This window comes from Conger conger, chromosome 13, assembly GCF_963514075.1.
Source record: "Conger conger chromosome 13, fConCon1.1, whole genome shotgun sequence".
In the NCBI taxonomy this organism is placed as follows: Eukaryota; Metazoa; Chordata; class Actinopteri; order Anguilliformes; family Congridae; genus Conger; species Conger conger.
The window spans coordinates 46,647,218-46,665,957 of NC_083772.1; the positions used below are offsets into that span (position 1 = coordinate 46,647,218).

An 18,740-nucleotide genomic window follows, 5' to 3' on the forward strand; every position below is an offset into this window, starting at 1 on the left:
ACAAGAATTTCAGCTTTTATTTCCTGCTATTTACACCTAGTGTTAAACTACCTTTTGGTATCAGACCACCCAATTTTTAGGTGACGTTTTGGAAGTAAGTAACACTTTCTTTCACTTGCATTTTTCTTTTGTGATGCTTTTCCAGACTTTTATTACATGTCATTGATATTTTTATCCAAATATTTATCCAGGATTGTCTCCAAAGGAGACCCTGGAGCAACGCAGGGTTAAGGGCCTTGCTCAAGGGCCCAACGGCTGTGCGGATCTTATTGTGGCGACAGTGGGTTGTTCAGCGATTGAACCACCACCCTTGCAGGTCCCAGTCATGTACCTTAACCACTACACTACAGTCATGTACCTTAACCACTACCCTACAGTCATGTACCTTAACCACTACGCTACAGTCATGTACCTTAACCACTACCCTACAGTCATGTACCTTAACCACTACACTACAGTCATGTACCTTAACCACTATGCTACAGTCATGTACCTTAACCACTACGCTACAGGCCTCCCCCCATTTCTGCAGCCTCATTTAGTAGTTGGGTTGAGGTCTGGTGATTGACTTAACCAGTCTAAAACCTACCACGTTTTTCTCCCTAATGAAGTCCTTTGTTGTGTTGGCAGTGTGTTTTGGGTCATTGTCTTGCAAATAGTTTGGATGCATTTCTCAGTATATTGACAGACAGAATGTTTTTGTAGACTTCTGAATTGATCCTGCTGCTACCATCATGAGTTACTTAATCAATAAAGATTAGTGAGCCCACTCATCTCTGTACTTCTTTGCAAACTGTAACTACAATTCTTTACAATTCTAACTACTGATGAGTGGTTTACATCTTGTGGTATTGCCTCTATATTGCTGCTCTCTAAGTCTTTGAACGGTTGATTGAGATACCTTAACCCCTGCCCTGTGGAGATTGTTTGTGATGTCACTGGGGTTTTTCTTCACAGCTGTCACAATATTTCTGTCATCAACTGATGTTGTTTTTGGTTTACCTGTTGATGTCTGTTTCTCAGTACACAAGGGGCATAACTAGGAATCTTGACGCTTGTTCTGGGCATTTTTGAATTCTAATGGAATTTTCGCTCCACTAGCGACATCTTGAATGTGGGAATAAATGCCTTTCAACTGCCCCCCTCTACGCGCACTGCTTCCAAACTTGGCTTCTGTTACTATCCTTCCTAAAAATATACTTTAATCCAGTCTTAGTGTCTGCGTTGCTACTCGCTGTATCGAAGTTGAAAAGTGCAGCGTCCAGTGTCGGTTCCGAAAGCTGTCACCAAAAGTTTCTCAAATTAGACACGAGCCCTTGCTTCAGGAATGACTCACTGGCATGCCATCATCGGCTCGGCACAGAAATTAAACTCCAGACTCAGCTGCATTTCTCACCGACCGCGCGCGGAAAGTTTCTACAGCATAGTCGGTTGCATCGAGTAGCCTACACACGCCGCCGTTTCAAAAATAAAAAGCAGAGAAGGTCATAAATCGGATAGGTACATACGACATGCAAGAAGAGGGAGAAAAGGGCACCTAGTGTTGATTATTTAGGGTGCTTCCCGTCTTGGATTTATGGCATGCAGCTGTTAGTTGTCTGACAGACGTCCGAGGTCTCGAAAACCATCGCTGCACAGAAGCCGAATTTCCAGTATAGAAGAAGCAGCGCCCTAACACCAGACAACGGTAGGAAATGTTCCTTTGAAAATGACTGATTGACCGCTACTACCAGGGTCCTATAAATATCACTTCCACAGACGAATGGCTTTCATATATATATATATATATATATAAAGTGCATATATATACATATACATTTGCGATGCTGGACATTTGAATTGTTTATCGACGTAAAGAATCTTCGTGCCATTTTAGGTTGATTTCCTGGATTAAAAAAAGTTTACAGAAGATTTCATCGTGTTATTTGAAAGCTAAGCTGGGGTTCCACTTGCTGTCAGTTATTTATTTTTTCCAGGCTACATAAAATTGTTTATGTCGGCTAAAATCTGGCTACATTGGCTATTTAGAATTATGCGGTAGCCAGTAGGTCACATAGCTAACGTTTCAGTCAGGTAGCTACTTCTGTAACTGCTATCCTCTTGTATTAATTAATTAATTTATTTATTTATTTATTACGGTTGCGCAGTTCATTGGGGTGCTGTTTAAGCAGAGTGGAGAATATTTTTAGAAGAGAATGCATGACTGCAGAGTACCGATTTAAAGAGAGGGGGCTGGGACGCAGAGGAAAACTTCTCAAATTTTCAGGGCTGGTTCGGAATCTGCCTCTTCCCACCAGTGCATGTTTCCAAGCTCCCGTTGGTAGGACTATGTCGTTTTTAACAAATAAAAAAACGCTGTGGTATAAACGAATGGCCGCCAGCTATAACAAAGGAAAGATATTTTTAAAAGGAACAATTGGCTTTGTAACTCTATTTGCTTTAAAGAGTGTCAAACTGAAGCGAAACGGTTGCCTGAAATCTCAATTAAAACCAGAGCCCTTGCGGTTTGAGAACAGGAGTGGGAGGAGGGCCCTGTGTGTTATCTCTCCCTCTCTTTTAACAAGGCAAAAGGAGCTGGCGCAAAACGGTATCGCTGGCTTAAGCATAATGACGGCAGGCGGAGAGATAATAAAGACGTAGAGGGAATTCAAACCCTAGCACATGGTCCTGGAAAGGGTAAGACGACGTGCTGTGAAATTAACGGAGTTATAAAGCCAGGAAAGGGTAGTGTCATTTTTAAAAAGCCCCTTCATTGCAGTTGACTAACCTTAAGGCCAAAGTGGGACGAAGGCGTAAGGACTCCTAAGGGCAACTTCACGGGGACTAGCCCGAAATAAAGAACAGAGAAAAACACACTGCTTAATGCAACAGGGAAAGACAGACGTTTCAACGTCTGCGACGTCTTTGACTCCTGTTCCTCCTAATGTCTGCCACCCTCAGACATTAACAAGGGGGGGGGGGGAGGAAGAGGTAAAGCCAGAAGGAATTAATTGGCACCATGAATTCAACAAAGTACCAGGAAATCTTTGCAGAATATCTGATTGCCTCTGCCAGGAAGCTGATTCTTGGTCATAGGTAGATTGACTCCAATCATACATCGAAATCCACACAGAAATGGTTAAGTGAAAACAACATCCATGTTCTGCAATGGCCATCTCAGTCTCCAGACTTGAGGCCCATGAAAAACCTGTGGTCTGAACTGAAGAGGGGGGTTCATAAGCGCAAACCAAGATATCAATGACTTCTGCACGGAGGAAAATCCCTCCAAATGTGTTTTCTGATTTCAAATTATAGGAAAAGACTCATGTCTGTCATCTTTACCAGGGGTATCAATAAAGTATTAAAGCGGGGGGGGGGGGGTTGATTCCATTGAACCATCAATAAAGCACACTACTTTAAGTTGGAAAAATAAAGCTTAATATTATTATTATTATTTTATAATTTTGTATTATTCTTTTTTACAGCACTTTTTTCTGTATATTTATTAAGGGTGCCAATAATTCTGTAGCCCACTGTGAATACTGTTTTTGTTGTAGACTACTTGTTGCTGCTGCTGGTTGCCGTCTTTTTTTTGTTGCATGTGGTTTGTGCTGTACATGTGGTTTGTGCTGTGCATGTGGTTTGTGCTGTACATGTGGTTTGTGCTGTACATGTGGTTTGTGCTGTGCATGCAGTTTGTGTTGTACATATGGTTTGTGCTGGAGGCACGAATGTTGCAGTGGGTAGCACTGCCGCCTCACAGCAAGGTTTGAATCCCCGTCGGCCGGGGCCTCTCTGTGCGGAGTTTACATGTTCTCCCCATGTCTGCGTGGGTTTCCTCCGGGTACTCCGGTTTCCTCCCACAGTCCAAAGACATGCAGGTTAGGCTAATTGGAGAGTCTAAATTGCCCATAGGTGTGAGTGTGTGAGTGAATGGTGTGTGTGCGCCCTGCGATGGACTGGCGACCTGTCGCCTATTGTATGATGGGATAGGCTCCAGCCCCCCTGTGACCCTGTTCAGGATAAGCGGGTTAGGATAATGAATGAATGAATGAATGAATGTGGTTTGTGCTGTGCATGCAGTTTGTGACGGTGATGACACTGGCTGTGCATTGGGCTGTCTCTACTTCATCCAGTAAAAAAATCCTGGGATACCCTTAAACCAATCAAAAACAAGATGCATTTCCATAAGATTTTAAACACTTTGCAGTATTCAGTTGTTCTTGGGCATTTTATTTGTTGCTTGCTCCGGTGAACTCATCCAGAATGACTTCTGTACAAATGCATTACTCTGGCCTAAATTAAAAATGTTTTACATCCCGTTAATATGCAACCCATAACTGCTAGGTGGCTTCAGTCGATCAGCCGGGTTTCTCTGCTATATTGAGGTGACTTGGTATCCCTCTCAATTATGGATTGCCTCTTGACCTTTTGGCTCAGATAGGGTAAGACTCCACCCTTATCTTTTCACGGCCACTGATCTAGGGCTAAACACCTTAGCCTCTAGGTTGTGGGATTGGTGCTGCAGGGCACCTACAGTAGATTTGATACGTGGCCTTTGGGCTGAGGTACGGGGCCTTTGGGCTGTGGTACGGGGTCTTTGGGCTGTGGTACGGGGCCTTTGGGCTGTGGTACGGGGTCTTTGGGCTGTGGTACGGGGCCTTCGGGCTGTGGTACGGGGCCTTCGGGCTGTACTATAGGGCCTTTGGGCTGTGGTACGGGGCCTTTGGGCTGTGGTACGGGGTCTTTGGGCTGTGGTACGGGGCCTTTGGGCTGTGGTACGGGGTCTTTGGGCTGTGGTACGGGGCCTTCGGGCTGTGGTACGGGGCCTTTGGGCTGTGGTACGGGGCCTTCGGGCTGTGGTACGGGGCCTTTGGGCTGTGGTACGGGGCCTTCGGGCTGTGGTACGGGGCCTTCGGGCTGTGGTACGGGGCCTTTGGGCTGTGGTATAGGGCCTTTGGGCTGTGGTACGGGGCCTTTGGGCTGTGATACAGGGCCTTTGGGCTGTGGTACGGGGCCTTTGGGCTGTGATACGGGGCCTTTGGGCTGTGGTACGGGGCCTTTGGGCTGTGGTACGGGGCCTTTGGGCTGTGGTACGGGGCCTTTGGGCTGTGGTACGGGGCCTTTGGGCTGTGGTACGGGGCCTTTGGGCTGTGGTACGGGGCCTTTGGGCTGTGGTACAGGGCCTTTGGGCTGTGGTACGGGGCCTTTGGGCTGTGGTGGTATAGGGCCTTTGGGCTGTGGTATGGGGTCTTTGGGTTGTGGTACAGGGCCTTTGGGCTGTGGTACGGGGCCTTTGGGCTGTGGTACAGGGCCTTTGGGCTGTGGTACGGGGCCTTTGGGCTGTGGTACGGGGCCTTTGGGCTGTGGTACGGGGCCTTTGGGCTGTGGTACGGGGCCTTTGGGCTGTGATACGGGGCCTTTGGGCTGTGGTACGGGGCCTTTGGGCTGTGGTACGGGGCCTTTGGGCTGTGGTACGGGGCCTTTGGGCTGTGGTACGGGGCCTTTGGGCTGTGGTACGGGGCCTTTGGGCTGTGGTACGGGGCCTTTGGGCTGTGGTACAGGGCCTTTGGGCTGTGGTACGGGGCCTTTGGGCTGTGGTGGTATAGGGCCTTTGGGCTGTGGTATGGGGTCTTTGGGTTGTGGTACAGGGCCTTTGGGCTGTGGTACGGGGCCTTTGGGCTGTGGTACAGGGCCTTTGGGCTGTGGTACGGGGCCTTTGGGCTGTGGTACGGGGCCTTTGGGCTGTGGTACGGGGCCTTTGGGCTGTGGTACGGGGCCTTTGGGCTGTGATACGGGGCCTTTGGGCTGTGGTACGGGGCCTTTGGGCTGTGATACAGGGCCTTTGGGCTGTGGTACGGGGCCTTTGGGCTGTGATACGGGGCCTTTGGGCTGTGGTACGGGGCCTTTGGGCTGTGATACAGGGCCTTTGGGCTGTGGTACGGGGCCTTTGGGCTGTGGTATGGGGCCTTTGGGTTGTGATACGGGGCATTTGGGCTGTGGTACGGGGCCTTTGGGCTGTGATACAGGGCCTTTGGGCTGTGGTACGGGGCCTTTGGGCTGTGGTACGGGGCCTTTGGGCTGTGGTACGGGGCCTTTGGGCTGTGGTACGGGGCCTTTGGGCTGTGATACAGGGCCTTTGGGCTGTGGTACGGGGCCTTTGGGCTGTGGTACGGGGCCTTTGGGCTGTGGTACGGGGCTTTTGGGCTGTGGTATGGGGCCTTTGGGTTGTGATACGGGGCGTTTGGGCTGTGGTACAGGGCCTTTGGGCTGTGGTACAGGGCCTTTGGGCCACTGGTTTAGTTATTGTGTGTAGGTATTGGGTTGGATATGGAGTCAAACAGGATTTAAGTTTAATGGACGAGAGTGTGGATCAGGATTTGAATGAGATGTTTAGATTATTGGGGTTACCCATCCATCCCCGCCTCCTTAGCCACCAGAGCACCTCTAGTGTACAAAGACACAATAGTGAATTAATTGTGAGTGTTTAGAGAGTTATTCTGAGATGTAGAGAAAGTGTATGGTTTAGGATTGAATGCTGACCAGCAAGGGTTTAGACGTTATGAGAAGAGATGGGAAGTCAGGCTTAGTGGATTGTGTAGCACGAAGGGACCGCTAAGGAGAAATGGGGCTTTGGCCTCAAAATAAATTCCTCCATTACACCAATTAAAATGAATTAATTTGTACTGTTTATTATAGAATCCAATTATGTTATTTATTTTCTTCTTTTTGTAGCAGTAGGCTACTTTCCCCTGGATATAGCACGCGAGGAACACCTGCGATATAATCGCTATGGAAACTGTCCGGTGGGCCTCTTCAAGGTGGTCCTTATCATTTCATACTGGGGAAGAAAAATTGGAATTAGCTTTTTATGCAACATTATTTTGTGTTGTGGCGAAATAAGGGCTATTTATCATCTGTGGATTCTGGGTAGGCCTATTGCGTGACACATACTATGGAAATGGATCCTGCAAACGAGAGATACTCTGTAGCCATTATGGCAACATGTTTGTTTCTTACCGAGAGTGCACCGTCAGAAAATAACTCATCTCCGGCAGAGAAAGCTTCCCATCCTCTCTTATAACTTGCCATTTATCATTCCTGCCTGAAGCATATGTTTTACTACTGAATACCGCCAAATGAAAATATCGCATACAAAAATAACACAACACGATATTAAAAACAGCTTCCCTCTGGCAAAAAGCCCGGATGGGAAGGGCTAAAATATGTTTTTCCTTTTTATTCTGTTTAATGCTTTAATGTTTTATACAAAACTTGTTCCCCTTTTTTAGAGTGCATGGTTAAATGAGCGTGCATAAATGTTTGAAGGTCTCTTGAAATTTCAGCTTCTTCAATAGGCGAGTTCTAAAGCAATCAGTCTGCGATATAATGGACGTTTCATTGCTAACGGCGGCTTAAATTGATTAGTAAGAGCAGAATTGTGTTGATCGTAATTGGTATTTGCCATGCTAGCGGAATATGAATGGCTAGAACCAGGCCCAGTCGAGAAGAGGAAAGGAGGGGGGCTATGAGATATTTTTGGAGGGGCCTTGGGTTACCTTGCCGTGAAGGAAAAAAATACATACTTTACAAATATAAGCTCTCCTCTGACACAGTGAATAGGCCTGCAAAGAGCACTGTGAGAGGACCACCAGCAAGCACGTTCATTGCTACAGCAGCTTAAAATATAACTGAAATATAGGATAAAAATGCAATTCTAGTCAACAACAACGTCCTTATTTTCCTTATGAACGCAATTTGAATTCTAGTCAGCGGATCTGAATCCAAAAGAACACCTTTGGGATGTGGTGGAATGGGAGATTCGCAGCGTGAATATGCAGCTGACAAATCTGCTAAAATTGTGTGATGCAGTCATGTCAACATGGAACATAATCTCAAAGGAATGTTTTCAACATCTTGTGGAGTCCATGCCAGAGAGCAAAGGGAGGCCCTACCCAGTATTACTATAGTGTTCCTAATAAAGTGCTCAGTGAGTGCATATTCTTGCTTGGGTTTTCAAGTCTCTAAATATCAATAAGACCTGATCATAGACATATGTTAATTGGTTAAATGAAATAAATTTTCAGTTTAAGTGGCCATCTTTTGATTATTGAGTGATTAATTTAAAGTAGTACTGAAATCCCCACCCCAAACTATTTTGGCAAAACATAAATGTTAACTTCAGTTTCAATATTGATGAATAGGGCAGCATTATGTTGTATGTTATGGGTCTAGAGGTAAAGTAATCCACCTGCCTGCATTATCATAGTTCACAATGTGTCCTTAAAAATTATCTTTGAGTATAGCAACCCCTGCTGGTTGAATGTTCCCATTGGTAAACCAAATCTGTTTCTTTCCTCATTTCTCAGCCTCATAATGACTACCTTGGCTGTGATTGGCAGAACTCTCAAAGCTTTCTTATACTTGCACAAGCGATTGAAGACACCGGACTAATCAGAAGCAACCAAGAAGCCAACTGTCCAATTACGTTTGGTTCCCTAAAATGGGGGAACTATGTATAAGAAGGGAATACAGATCAACAGATATGGATGTGAATACCTTTAAATTAAGGGGCCTGTCTGAATTCCAATGAACATAAATTGTACCACTGTCCAAATATGTAGGGTCTGCCCTGTATATTAATCACATCCATTATTTTATAGTATACTGTAGGTTCTAGAGTGAAATATGGGGGGACAGTATAGCTCGGGGGAAGAGTAAGTCTTGGCAGTAAGTCTTAGTGTGATACTCCCTTAAGCTGTATGTGTTTTTGCAAATACAGGACCCAATAAATAGTATTCTGATCTCTTTCAGGGTACTGGCAAGGATCCTAAGGGATGGCATGTGTTTTTATGTGCTTGTGCAAATATAAGTTAAGCTGTAGGAGGCATCAGCATAGTATCCAGACTCTTAGTTAAAAGTGCAGCGTTTGACATTTCTGCTCAAGTTTCAGTTTTAACAGTTTCCTTCCACCCTGCTTATTCCAGCCCCCCACCAGGCCAGGATGTTTTACACCAGTGAATATGCTCTCCCTGCCTGTTGGCTTTCATTCATTTCAATTCAATTCAATTTTATTTGTATTGCGCAAAACAATGCAAGATTGTCACAAAGCAATCTTGTACTGAACATTTTACTCTACCGGAGTATGTATTCCTTTACAGAACCTATTTTAGCTATTTATTTTTCACAGTAGTTTAGGGATCATACCCCCTTCCCCAAACCACCAATCCCCCTCTACAGCCATCATCTGCCCCCTTCCCCAAACCACCAATCCCCCTCTACAGCCATCATCTGCCCCCTTCCCCAAACCACCAATCCCCCTCTACAGCCATCATCTGCCCCCTTCCCCAAACCACCAATCCCCCTCTACAGCCATCATCTGCCCCCATCCCCAAACCACCAATCCCCCTCTACAGCCATCATCTGCCCCCTTCCCCAAACCACCAATCCCCCTCTACAGCCATCATCTGCCCCCATCCCCAAACCACCAATCCCCCTCTACAGTCATCATCTGCCCCCTTCCCCAAACCACCAATCCCCCTCTACAGTCATCATCTGCCCCCTTCCCCAAACCACCAATCCCCCTCTACAGTCATCATCTGCCCCCTTCCCCAAACCACCAATCCCCCTCTACAGTCATCATCTGCCCCCTTCCCCAAATCACCAATCCCCCTCTACAGTCATCATCTGCCCCCTTCCCCAAACCACCAATCCCCCTCTACAGTCATCATCTGCCATGAGGCAGCTGGTACCTCCTTTGTCCTTTGCTTTAGATTTGCAGGCATGACACTGCTGTACTGTTCAGCCCTAAATGTACTGGATACTGACATACTGTCACTGTCACTTCCTGTAATTATTGGATCTCTACAGTAGCACGGAACGTTTGTGGAGTGGGAGACCTTTGTAATTGGAAAGCAATGTTTTTGAAATTATTTTTAATTATTAAATATTAGCACTCAAATATAAACCTGGTGGCAGTCATTGTATTACACCTGATATGGTCAGATAAAATGTAAAAATGTCCAATTTACAGGTTGTGTCCGGGTGGTGGTCTGAAAAGTCATTTTGATTTATCTAATTTAACTCAGGCAGTGTTTGGAGTGGTGGCCACTGATTTCTGTTTTTATGTTCTTAAACCTTTATTAAATATCATTTTATTTTTTAATCTATAAGGTAGATGTTTTAATTTAAAAGATACATTGTTAAATTGTATATATTTTACCTTGTCTTTTTGTCTATGCAAAGCACTTATACAATACAATGTACGAAATTATCTTTGTATATGAAATGTGCAATAGGAATGAACTTGCACTGCCTTGCCTAAAATGCTGTGAAAAATTTAGCCCACATTACCTGGTAAATACAAGTCATTTAAAACAAGCAGCAAAAACAGATGTTTTACAACTTTTTCCCAATGCACTGTGCAGAAATAGTATTTTGTGAAACCCAGGTAATGATTGGAACTTCTATGGGCCGCAACTGTTCCTTCTCTGTTATCTGCTTCATAAATAATCTCATTATTACATTTTTGAATGTTTCCTGCTTCTCTGGTAATGAAAACATGACAAAGCATTTAAGATAAAGGACAACAGAGCTGTGGTTTTCAGCTCAGTACTACTGACGGTTAAGGTTACCGGTTACCGATATTGTCTTCAGCAAATGAAACCCATGTTAAGATAAGATAAACTTTTATTGTCTCAAAGAGAAATGTGTCTTGGACAATCAAGGGTTGTGGATCTGTTACAATACATACTCACAGTTGACATTTCAATTGGAGAGAGAGAGAGCAACACCAACACAAAATAAATAATAAGTCTTCACCCATCCACCTCATGAGTTCTGGGCAAAAATAATAAACTAACACAATGAACTAAAATAAAAAGGCAAAAGAAAGTAAAACCGGACAGCTCCTCTGCTTTCCAGCTGCATCTCCCTTCTGCTGGACTGGACTGAACTGAACTGAACTCAAACTTCGACCACAAAACTGGTCTGGAGTGTTCTTCCTTTAAGCACCTGGGCTGAGTGTTAACGCAACCCAGGTGTGTGTGTCCTCTCAACCAGCAGGTGTGGCTGAGACAATCTGCTTCTCCAGCAGAACGAATGTGGCAGCAGGTTAATGGATAATGGATAGTGGATAAGGGTTAATGGATAAGGGACAATGGATAAGAGTTAATGGATAATGGATAAGGGATAATGGTTCATGAATATCAATTGAGCTGTTAATATGCCCTTAAATAAATAATGTACTGTACTGTGTACTGTGTACTGTGTACTGTGCACTGTGCACTGTGCACTGTGTACTGTGTACTGTGTAGGTGTACTGACCTGAGCTGTTCCACAGGTCATATTACAAGCTTTCATGAATGATAAGAATGAGTGTGTTACTGCAATTAAAACAATATTCAGCATTTTACCATTTCACCCTATTTTACTTTACTTTCAAAGTACACTGTAGGTTATAGGATGGTATGATAAATCTGCATGAAATTGTTGCCATATAGAGAAGGAAGGTAGCGTATCTCCAAGGACAGCTTGCCCTGTGAAACTGGCCCTCACGCTGAAGGGCACGCCGGACTGCAGGCACACACCGGCGGTTTTGGTCAGAGCGGTTGTGTCGCCCTAGGGAGCTGTGAGGTCATTTTCCTCAGATTAACTAAATTAGCAGCTGGGAGAAGCTCAGCCGTGTGTGTCTGATTGTGCTTGCTGCGCAAATACTGCCCTCCCAGTAAGCACTGCCTCAGGACAAAGAGATATAGACCCAGGCCTTTACTGATTGTATTTTCCCTCATTGGTTTAAACACTTCAATGTTTATGCTGGGACATAATGCTCCTGGATGCTTCTTTAATGCTTGAAAAGGGGGTTCAACCTATGTTACAGGTTACAGTAACAGTACAGTGTTGTATGGTACAGTACATTGAGTGATGGAGCTCTTATGAAGTTGCCCAAATACATACTGCCATAGATGAGGAATATAGCAGTGCTGTATGTGTCCCCAGTAGGTCACTGAAGGGCTGAAGACCAGGTTTTGATTTTGAAGCCTCTCTCTCTCTCTCTCTCTCTCTCTCTCTCTCTCTCTCTCTCTCTCTCTCTCTCTCTCTCTCTCTCTCTCTCTCTCTCTCTCTCTCTCTCTCTCTCTCTCTCTCTCTCTCTCTCTCTCTCTCTCTCTCTGTTTTTAAGATGTATATTTATATATTTGGTGATGCATCTGAGTATACACCATGGCTTTTATCAGGTGGTCTGTTTCTCAGCAGATGGTGCGGGAGCAGTACGTCCGGTCCACCCTGGACTCCAGCCTGCCTGATCTCCCCCCCGACTACATCCACAGGATCGGCATCTACGGCTGGAGGAAGCGCTGCCTGTACCTCTTCGTCCTGCTCCTCCTCATCATCCTGGTGGTCAACCTCGCCCTGACCATATGGATCCTGCGGGTCATGTGGTTCAACTCGGTGCGTGTGGAGGAGAAGCAGGGCGATCAGCAGAGTCAGGGGTGGAGGCAGGGGGATCAGCAGAGTCAGGGGTGGAGGCAGGGGCAGGGATCAGCAGAGTCAGGGGTGGAGGCAGGGGGATCAGCAGAATCAGGGGTGGAGGCAGGGGGATCAGCAGAGTCAGGGGTGGAGGCAGGGGTCAGGGGTCAACAGAATCAGGGGTGGAGGCAGGGGTTAGGGGATCAGCAGAATCAGGGGTGAAGGCTGGGGTCAGGGATCAGCAGAATCAGGAGCGGAGGCAGGGGTTAGGGGATCAGCAGAATCAGGGGTGAAGGCAGGGGCAGGGATCAGCAGAATCAGGGGTGGAGGCAGGGGGATCAGCAGAATCAGGGGTGGAGGCAGGGGTCAGGGATCAGCAGAATCAGGGGTGGAGGTAGGGCGATCAGCAGAATCGGGTGGAGGTAGGGCGATCAGCATAATCAGGGATGGAGGCAGGGGTTAGGGGATCAGCAGAATCAGGGGTGGAGATAGGGCGATCAGCAGAGTCAGGGGTGGAGGCAGGGGCAGGGATCAGCAGAATCAAGGGTGGAGGCAGGGGTCAGGGATCAGCAGAATCAGGGGTGGAGGCAGGGGCAGGGATCAGCAGAATCAGGGGTGGAGGCAGGGGTAGGGTGAACAGCAGAATCAGGGGTGGAGGCAGGGGTAGGGTGAACAGCAGAATCAGGGGTGGAGGCAGGGCGATCAGCAGAATCAGGGGTGGAGGCAGGGGGATCAGCAGAGTCAGGGGTGGAGGCAGGGGTAGGGGGATCAGCAGGGGGATCAGCAGAATCAGGCATCCCAAATAAACATCCCAAATTTCCCAGGCAAAAATAACAGCGCAGTCCCATGAAACATTTTATTCAGGGTAAAATACTTCACGCTCAATTTTGTAGTTTGTAGTTTGTCGTAAAAGTACAAAGACATATGTATATAGTCTTTCACCAAGGACATTTACAAAACCTCTTATGTAATCAGGCCATTTTAGATTATCTAACAAGACTTTTGTCCGCATTCATTTGCAAATTTTGACAAAAAGGGAGTTTAAAAACTGCCTCTGGGCATAAGGTAGAATCATAGACTGTATTGACATTAGGTAAAGTACAGTTCAGGTCTGCAATTCTACTCTGCGCTTTAACTGTTGGTTCTATTATTGATGTGGGAATATGACAGCAATCATCCTCACAAGTGCCTGGTGTAATCCTCCAATGGTTAATTCACCGTTTACAGAGCTGTATTACTGCATGTACAGCTCCGTGCATACAGCAGTCATGAGCGGTTCTGGGAGATGACATTATTCCCAATGCCACATTCACGGGATTGCTCAAATGGCACATTTGTTGTTCCTCCACAGGAGGGGATGGGCCTGCTGCAAGTCAATGCGGACGGGGTGAGGCTGGAGGGCGAGTCCGAATTCCTGTTCCCACTGTACGCCCAGGAAATTCACTCCAGAGAGGTGAGCTAACGGGATGGAATTCCTACTGTACACCCAGGACATCACTCCTGAGAGGCCATCCATTTGTTTACAAACGGCTTATTCCTGGTCAGGATCACAGTGGGCTGGAGCCTATTGAATACCAGCATGCAATGGACTAGAGGCAGGAATACACAGGGCACACACAAGCATTCATTCACACACTTATACCTACGGACTCAAATGAACCCGGCCTGCATATCAGGTTAATTGGAAACCTGCTGGACACAGTCAGAACAGACTTGACACAGACAGCCCCATGGTCAGGATTCAAACTCTGTACTTGCTGTGTAGCGACAGCACTGTTCACTCCACCAGCCAGCCTTCCCCAGTGTCTCCCTGCCCTGCTTTGGGTTCCACATCATCAAAGCTGGAAAAAGTGACTGCTTTTTATTTCACTGCAACCAGCCAAAATATGGAATACGATTGCCGCTTTGTATCGTCCGGCTAAGCGGCAGTAAATGTGTCGATGGGTGAGTCTGTGATACGCCCTCATTTACTGCATCGCTGGAATGCTGAGAAGTACGTCAAATCAGATCAGCACTGACTGCAACCCGCTGTCCGTTCCGTGACCCGCTCTCGGGTTGTCCGGGGTGGGGAGTGATGGGGGATATCGCCAGTGACGATGTGTAATCAAGTCCCAGACGGTGTAATTTTCAGCCCCGTGTTCATGTTGGAGTAGCTTGGTCTGTTGTACTGCCTGTGACATCTTTGTATGACATCTGACATTTCCTATGTACTAAGTGCATGAATACTGTTTCAGTCTCCAAATAAGTTATGCTGGCACTGGCAGTCTATAGAGGTTACCCAGTAATTGCACCTCCATGCATATTTATGACATGCCATTTCCCAATGCTCTCCTTCTTTGTTTTGTTACTGACCTTGAGAATTTTTCTTTTAAAATGAGCGGAAAACTGCTTTGAACAGGTTTCAAAAGATAACACCGTACTAAATAATAATTTGTGATGACATTAAGAACTCAAAACTAATGCTCTGATTCTATATCCAATTACAATGCACATTTTCTTTTATGCACCTATATTTCGAAAAATTCACACATCATTGCATTCAACGTGTACTGAATTAAGTAAATAATATTCAGTGAGTTTAAATAATTATATATGTATATGCTGAATTATTAATGTTTTACAGCTTGACATCCATATTTCACTTGAGTGTGAAAAACCTTCCACCTAAGATTCTGGAAGGGGTTCTGTTATGTTACTCATTGTCCTAATTGGCAAGGCCTTCAGAAAGTAGTAATAGGCCTATTGACGGAAATTGCACAGCAATCAGTTACTCGTGGATTTTGTGTGTATTTTGCCTTTGTAATGCAGATAGATGTGCTAATTATGCTGAAACAGGGCTTTGCTCTAATCATTGTGACACTTTTGCCAGTACTGAAATCAAAGTTGAGTACGGAAATTAAGCAGGTGTTGCTGTTCTAACATTCACACATTATTCTTAGTTTATTTTTCAACAGCGCTAAATCGAAAGACGTAATGCTTAATACTTAGAAATAAATATTGTGACTCCCAAGTGAAGGGCAGAGCAGCGTGCCCCCAGACGCCCAGAGAAGAGATTTGTTCTCGGGCGTCGCAGAACAATGAAACTTCCTGTCTGCTTATTTTGTTCCACTGCATTGAACCCCCCATGTTCCTGTCAGGTGCGTGTGCCCTCTTAAAATAAGAAGTGGAAAGCCTGATTCTCAAATACATTTTCCTGTTTTAGAGACTTGAAGGCCTAAACCAGAGGTGTCCAATCTTATCCTAAAAGGGCCGGCGTGGGTGCAGGTTTTTGTTTTAACCCAGCAGTAACACACCTGATTATACTAATGAACTAATCGTGGTCCTTAATCAAGACCTTGATGAGTAGAATCAGCTGTCTTAGCCCTGTGCTAAAACAACAACCTGCACACACACCGGCCCTTTCTGGATAAGATTGGACACCCCTGGCCTAAACCGTCGTACTGCTTGCAACACAAAGCCATTATAAGAGTTTTCTTTTTCAACTCATTTTCTTTCTCTGCTAATTCTGCTCTCTCTGCTGTTTTATGCACACTCAAACTAGACCCACAATTTGACACTGCATAGCTATATACAAATATTAATAACTCTCATTTCTGGGCAGGACTCATCTCTTCTCATACACTCTCCCGAAAATGTCACAGTTTTCGCCCGCAACGAAAACGGGTCTGTGACCGGCAGCCTGTTTGTGGGTAAGAGCCTGTTTCCGTGGTGATCTGATGAAATTATATTACTGGTGTGAATTGTCAGTGATTGCAGTTCCATGTGTGTTGGTCGTGATCGTGGGTTTGCTCCAGCAGGCTCTGCCATTGCAGGCTGCAGCCAGTCAACAGTGTGTTCCATGTTGGGTTTTCAGACTCATTGGTAGAGAATCCTTGCAGCCAGAACCATAAACCAAACTTAATAATGCTGTGAAACCCTTCAAAGGCATTATGCACTTTTCACTTGTCACTGCAGATTCCCATTTAAACTTCATTTAACCAAATATTCTCCTGTTCATCAGCAGGATAATAGCCACATTTCTGTTCCTCCGAGACCTTGAGGCTGGAAGGGATGAATACTCTGACGGGCCTCCGGGGTTAACGCAGGGCAGTTAGGAGAAGGGCAATTAAAAAGCCAGTGTAATTGTTTCTGAAGGCCATTATATGGTAATTGTACAGGCTGTACTTGCCTGCACCCCCAGTGCTGAATAACATTTGAAGGCTCTGAGGTAATGGCTTTGGTGAAAAGGACAGTGAGAATGGCTGCCTGTCACCTCAGGCCTGGTAGGCCTCAGTAGAAATCGTTGAACTTGTTTCATGACACAAGCTGGGTTTGTGTGATGGGGATTGGCCTGTTTAGCCATATCAAATGTAATGTAATGTAATGTAATGTAATGGTGTGCTAGCCCCAGTCTGAGTTGTCATGTTTGTTTCAGGTCCAGACCAGGCCGAGGTGTTCGGGCAGTACTTGAAGATCACCTCGGACCCAGAAAAGATGCTGTTCACCGCCAGTGAGGCGGAGTCTGTTGTTGGGGTGAACAAGCTTCGTGTCACTGGTATGGGTCAAATATTACTAATAATACACCACTTCTTCAATCTGTGGATGCCTACAGATATACAGAGCACTCTTAAGAGTGGTAACGTTTAATTGTCTTTGCAAAGAGGCAGTCAAATGCAGGGTAGAGAGGAGTTCTGAAGCACTCTTCCATTTTTTACACATCCTCTTTAAGCACGGAGGGTGCAGGTCTGCACAGGCACGCTGTAGGGCTCATGATGATGCTCCTTTTCACTCTGCAGTCAAACCAGCTCCAGCTGAGCTGCAGGTAGCACAGGTAGGCTATAGGTGACCAGCTCCAGCTGACCTGCAGTTAGCACAGCTAGGCTATAGGTGACCTGCTCCAGCTGAGCTGCACAGTTAGTTCAGGTAGACTGTAGGTGAGTCTGAACAATGTATAACACAGCCCATGTTTTTGTCTGTGTCCCCAGTCAGACCTGGGTCAGAAATGATGCTTTACTGGCATTGAGAGGCAGCAGTAACAGACTCCAAATGCAAATGCAACACCTGGAATCACCTGTAGACCTTTTCTCAGCTTTCTTCTGTATGAGCTAATGACACAAAGACACACAGCTGAACAACCAATTGTCCAATTACCTTTGGACCCTTAAAATTGTGGATATATAAAAAGTGATGTAATTCCTACATGGATTACCCAATATGGATGCATGTACCCTCAAATTAATGCTCACTGTCTACTCTTTAAGCTCATATTCACTGTTTCATTTCTCATGTGGGGGAGTAGAGCCAAAATTTTAAAAAATGCATCACTGTCCAAATATCGACTGTGCTGTATATATTTTGACTGATGAACACTTGTAAAAGTGAAAAAGGTTTGCAGAGAGCTTGTGCCTGCATTTAAAAAATGGCCTTATTTTCCTTCTTGGAGTGATCTCTGTGTGTGGTGGGCTGCCCCCTGATGTGCTCTGTAGGGCTGTTTTTAATGGGGTCGGCGCGGCTGTGTGGGACCCGGCCGGGCGGGTCATGCCCCCCACACTGTCAGCTCTCCACGGGGTCATAACTGCGCCACACAGGGGCTGCAGCGGGGTTAAAGGTCACTGTATAGTCACTGGACAATCCCACATATAACCTTGAACTGAAGTTGAGAAGAAAAACATTTTATTCTCAAACCAAAAAACGTATCTGCGTGTACATGAGGGACAATATTGCAACCAACAATACTAACACATTAGTATTTAATCTCAATTTGAACCAATATTAACACATTAGTATTTAATCTCAATTTGAACCAATATTAACACATTAGTATTTAATCTCAATTTGAACCAATATTAACACATTAGTATTTAATCTCAATTTTTACCAATATTAACACATTAGTATTTAATCTCAATTTTTACCAATATTAACACATTAGTATTTAATCTCAATTTTTACCAATATTAACACATTAGTATTTAATCTCATTTAATTATTTCAAATATCTAATCCTTACATCAGCTGAAATCTACAGATACTTCTGCTTGATTGTCCCCATGGTAAAAAGCGTGAGTGTAGATTGATGTGAGCAGCACACAGACAGCTGGGTTATTATGCACTGAATTCTGCTGCTTTTGCCCTGTCCAGTTATCACCATTGCTGCTTTTTGTCTCAGGTGTTGTACTTACTTCGTAGGGGGCAAACATTATGCTGCTTGTCACCTTCATCTCCATCATCATCTTCATTGTGTATTTACAGTGATGTGACACTGGATACAACCATTGTTTTGGGAAAATGACCAGCTGAAACGTTTCCAAGGAGAC

At 45.3% G+C, this 18,740-nt stretch overlaps 1 protein-coding gene and 1 pseudogene across 2 annotated transcripts in view; one reads left to right on the plus strand and one right to left on the minus strand.

Annotated features, from left to right (window-relative positions):
- Nucleotides 1-18,740, minus strand: part of LOC133107602 (uncharacterized) — a 980,437-nt pseudogene that overhangs the window by 111,666 nt on the left and 850,031 nt on the right.
- Nucleotides 1,375-18,740, plus strand: part of sgcg (sarcoglycan, gamma) — a 25,121-nt gene continuing 7,755 nt past the window's right edge. Inside the window, exons 1-5 of one of the 2 annotated variants that reach the window (XM_061217783.1) lie at nt 1,375-1,687; nt 12,229-12,426; nt 13,796-13,897; nt 16,046-16,133; nt 16,859-16,978. In XM_061217783.1, the coding sequence (XP_061073767.1) occupies nt 12,232-12,426; nt 13,796-13,897; nt 16,046-16,133; nt 16,859-16,978 (505 nt within the window). In that variant the 5' untranslated portion in view covers nt 1,375-1,687; nt 12,229-12,231. The remainder of the gene's footprint in view (nt 1,688-12,228; nt 12,427-13,795; nt 13,898-16,045; nt 16,134-16,858; nt 16,979-18,740) is intronic. The other variant, XM_061217782.1, reaches the window with a different exon arrangement.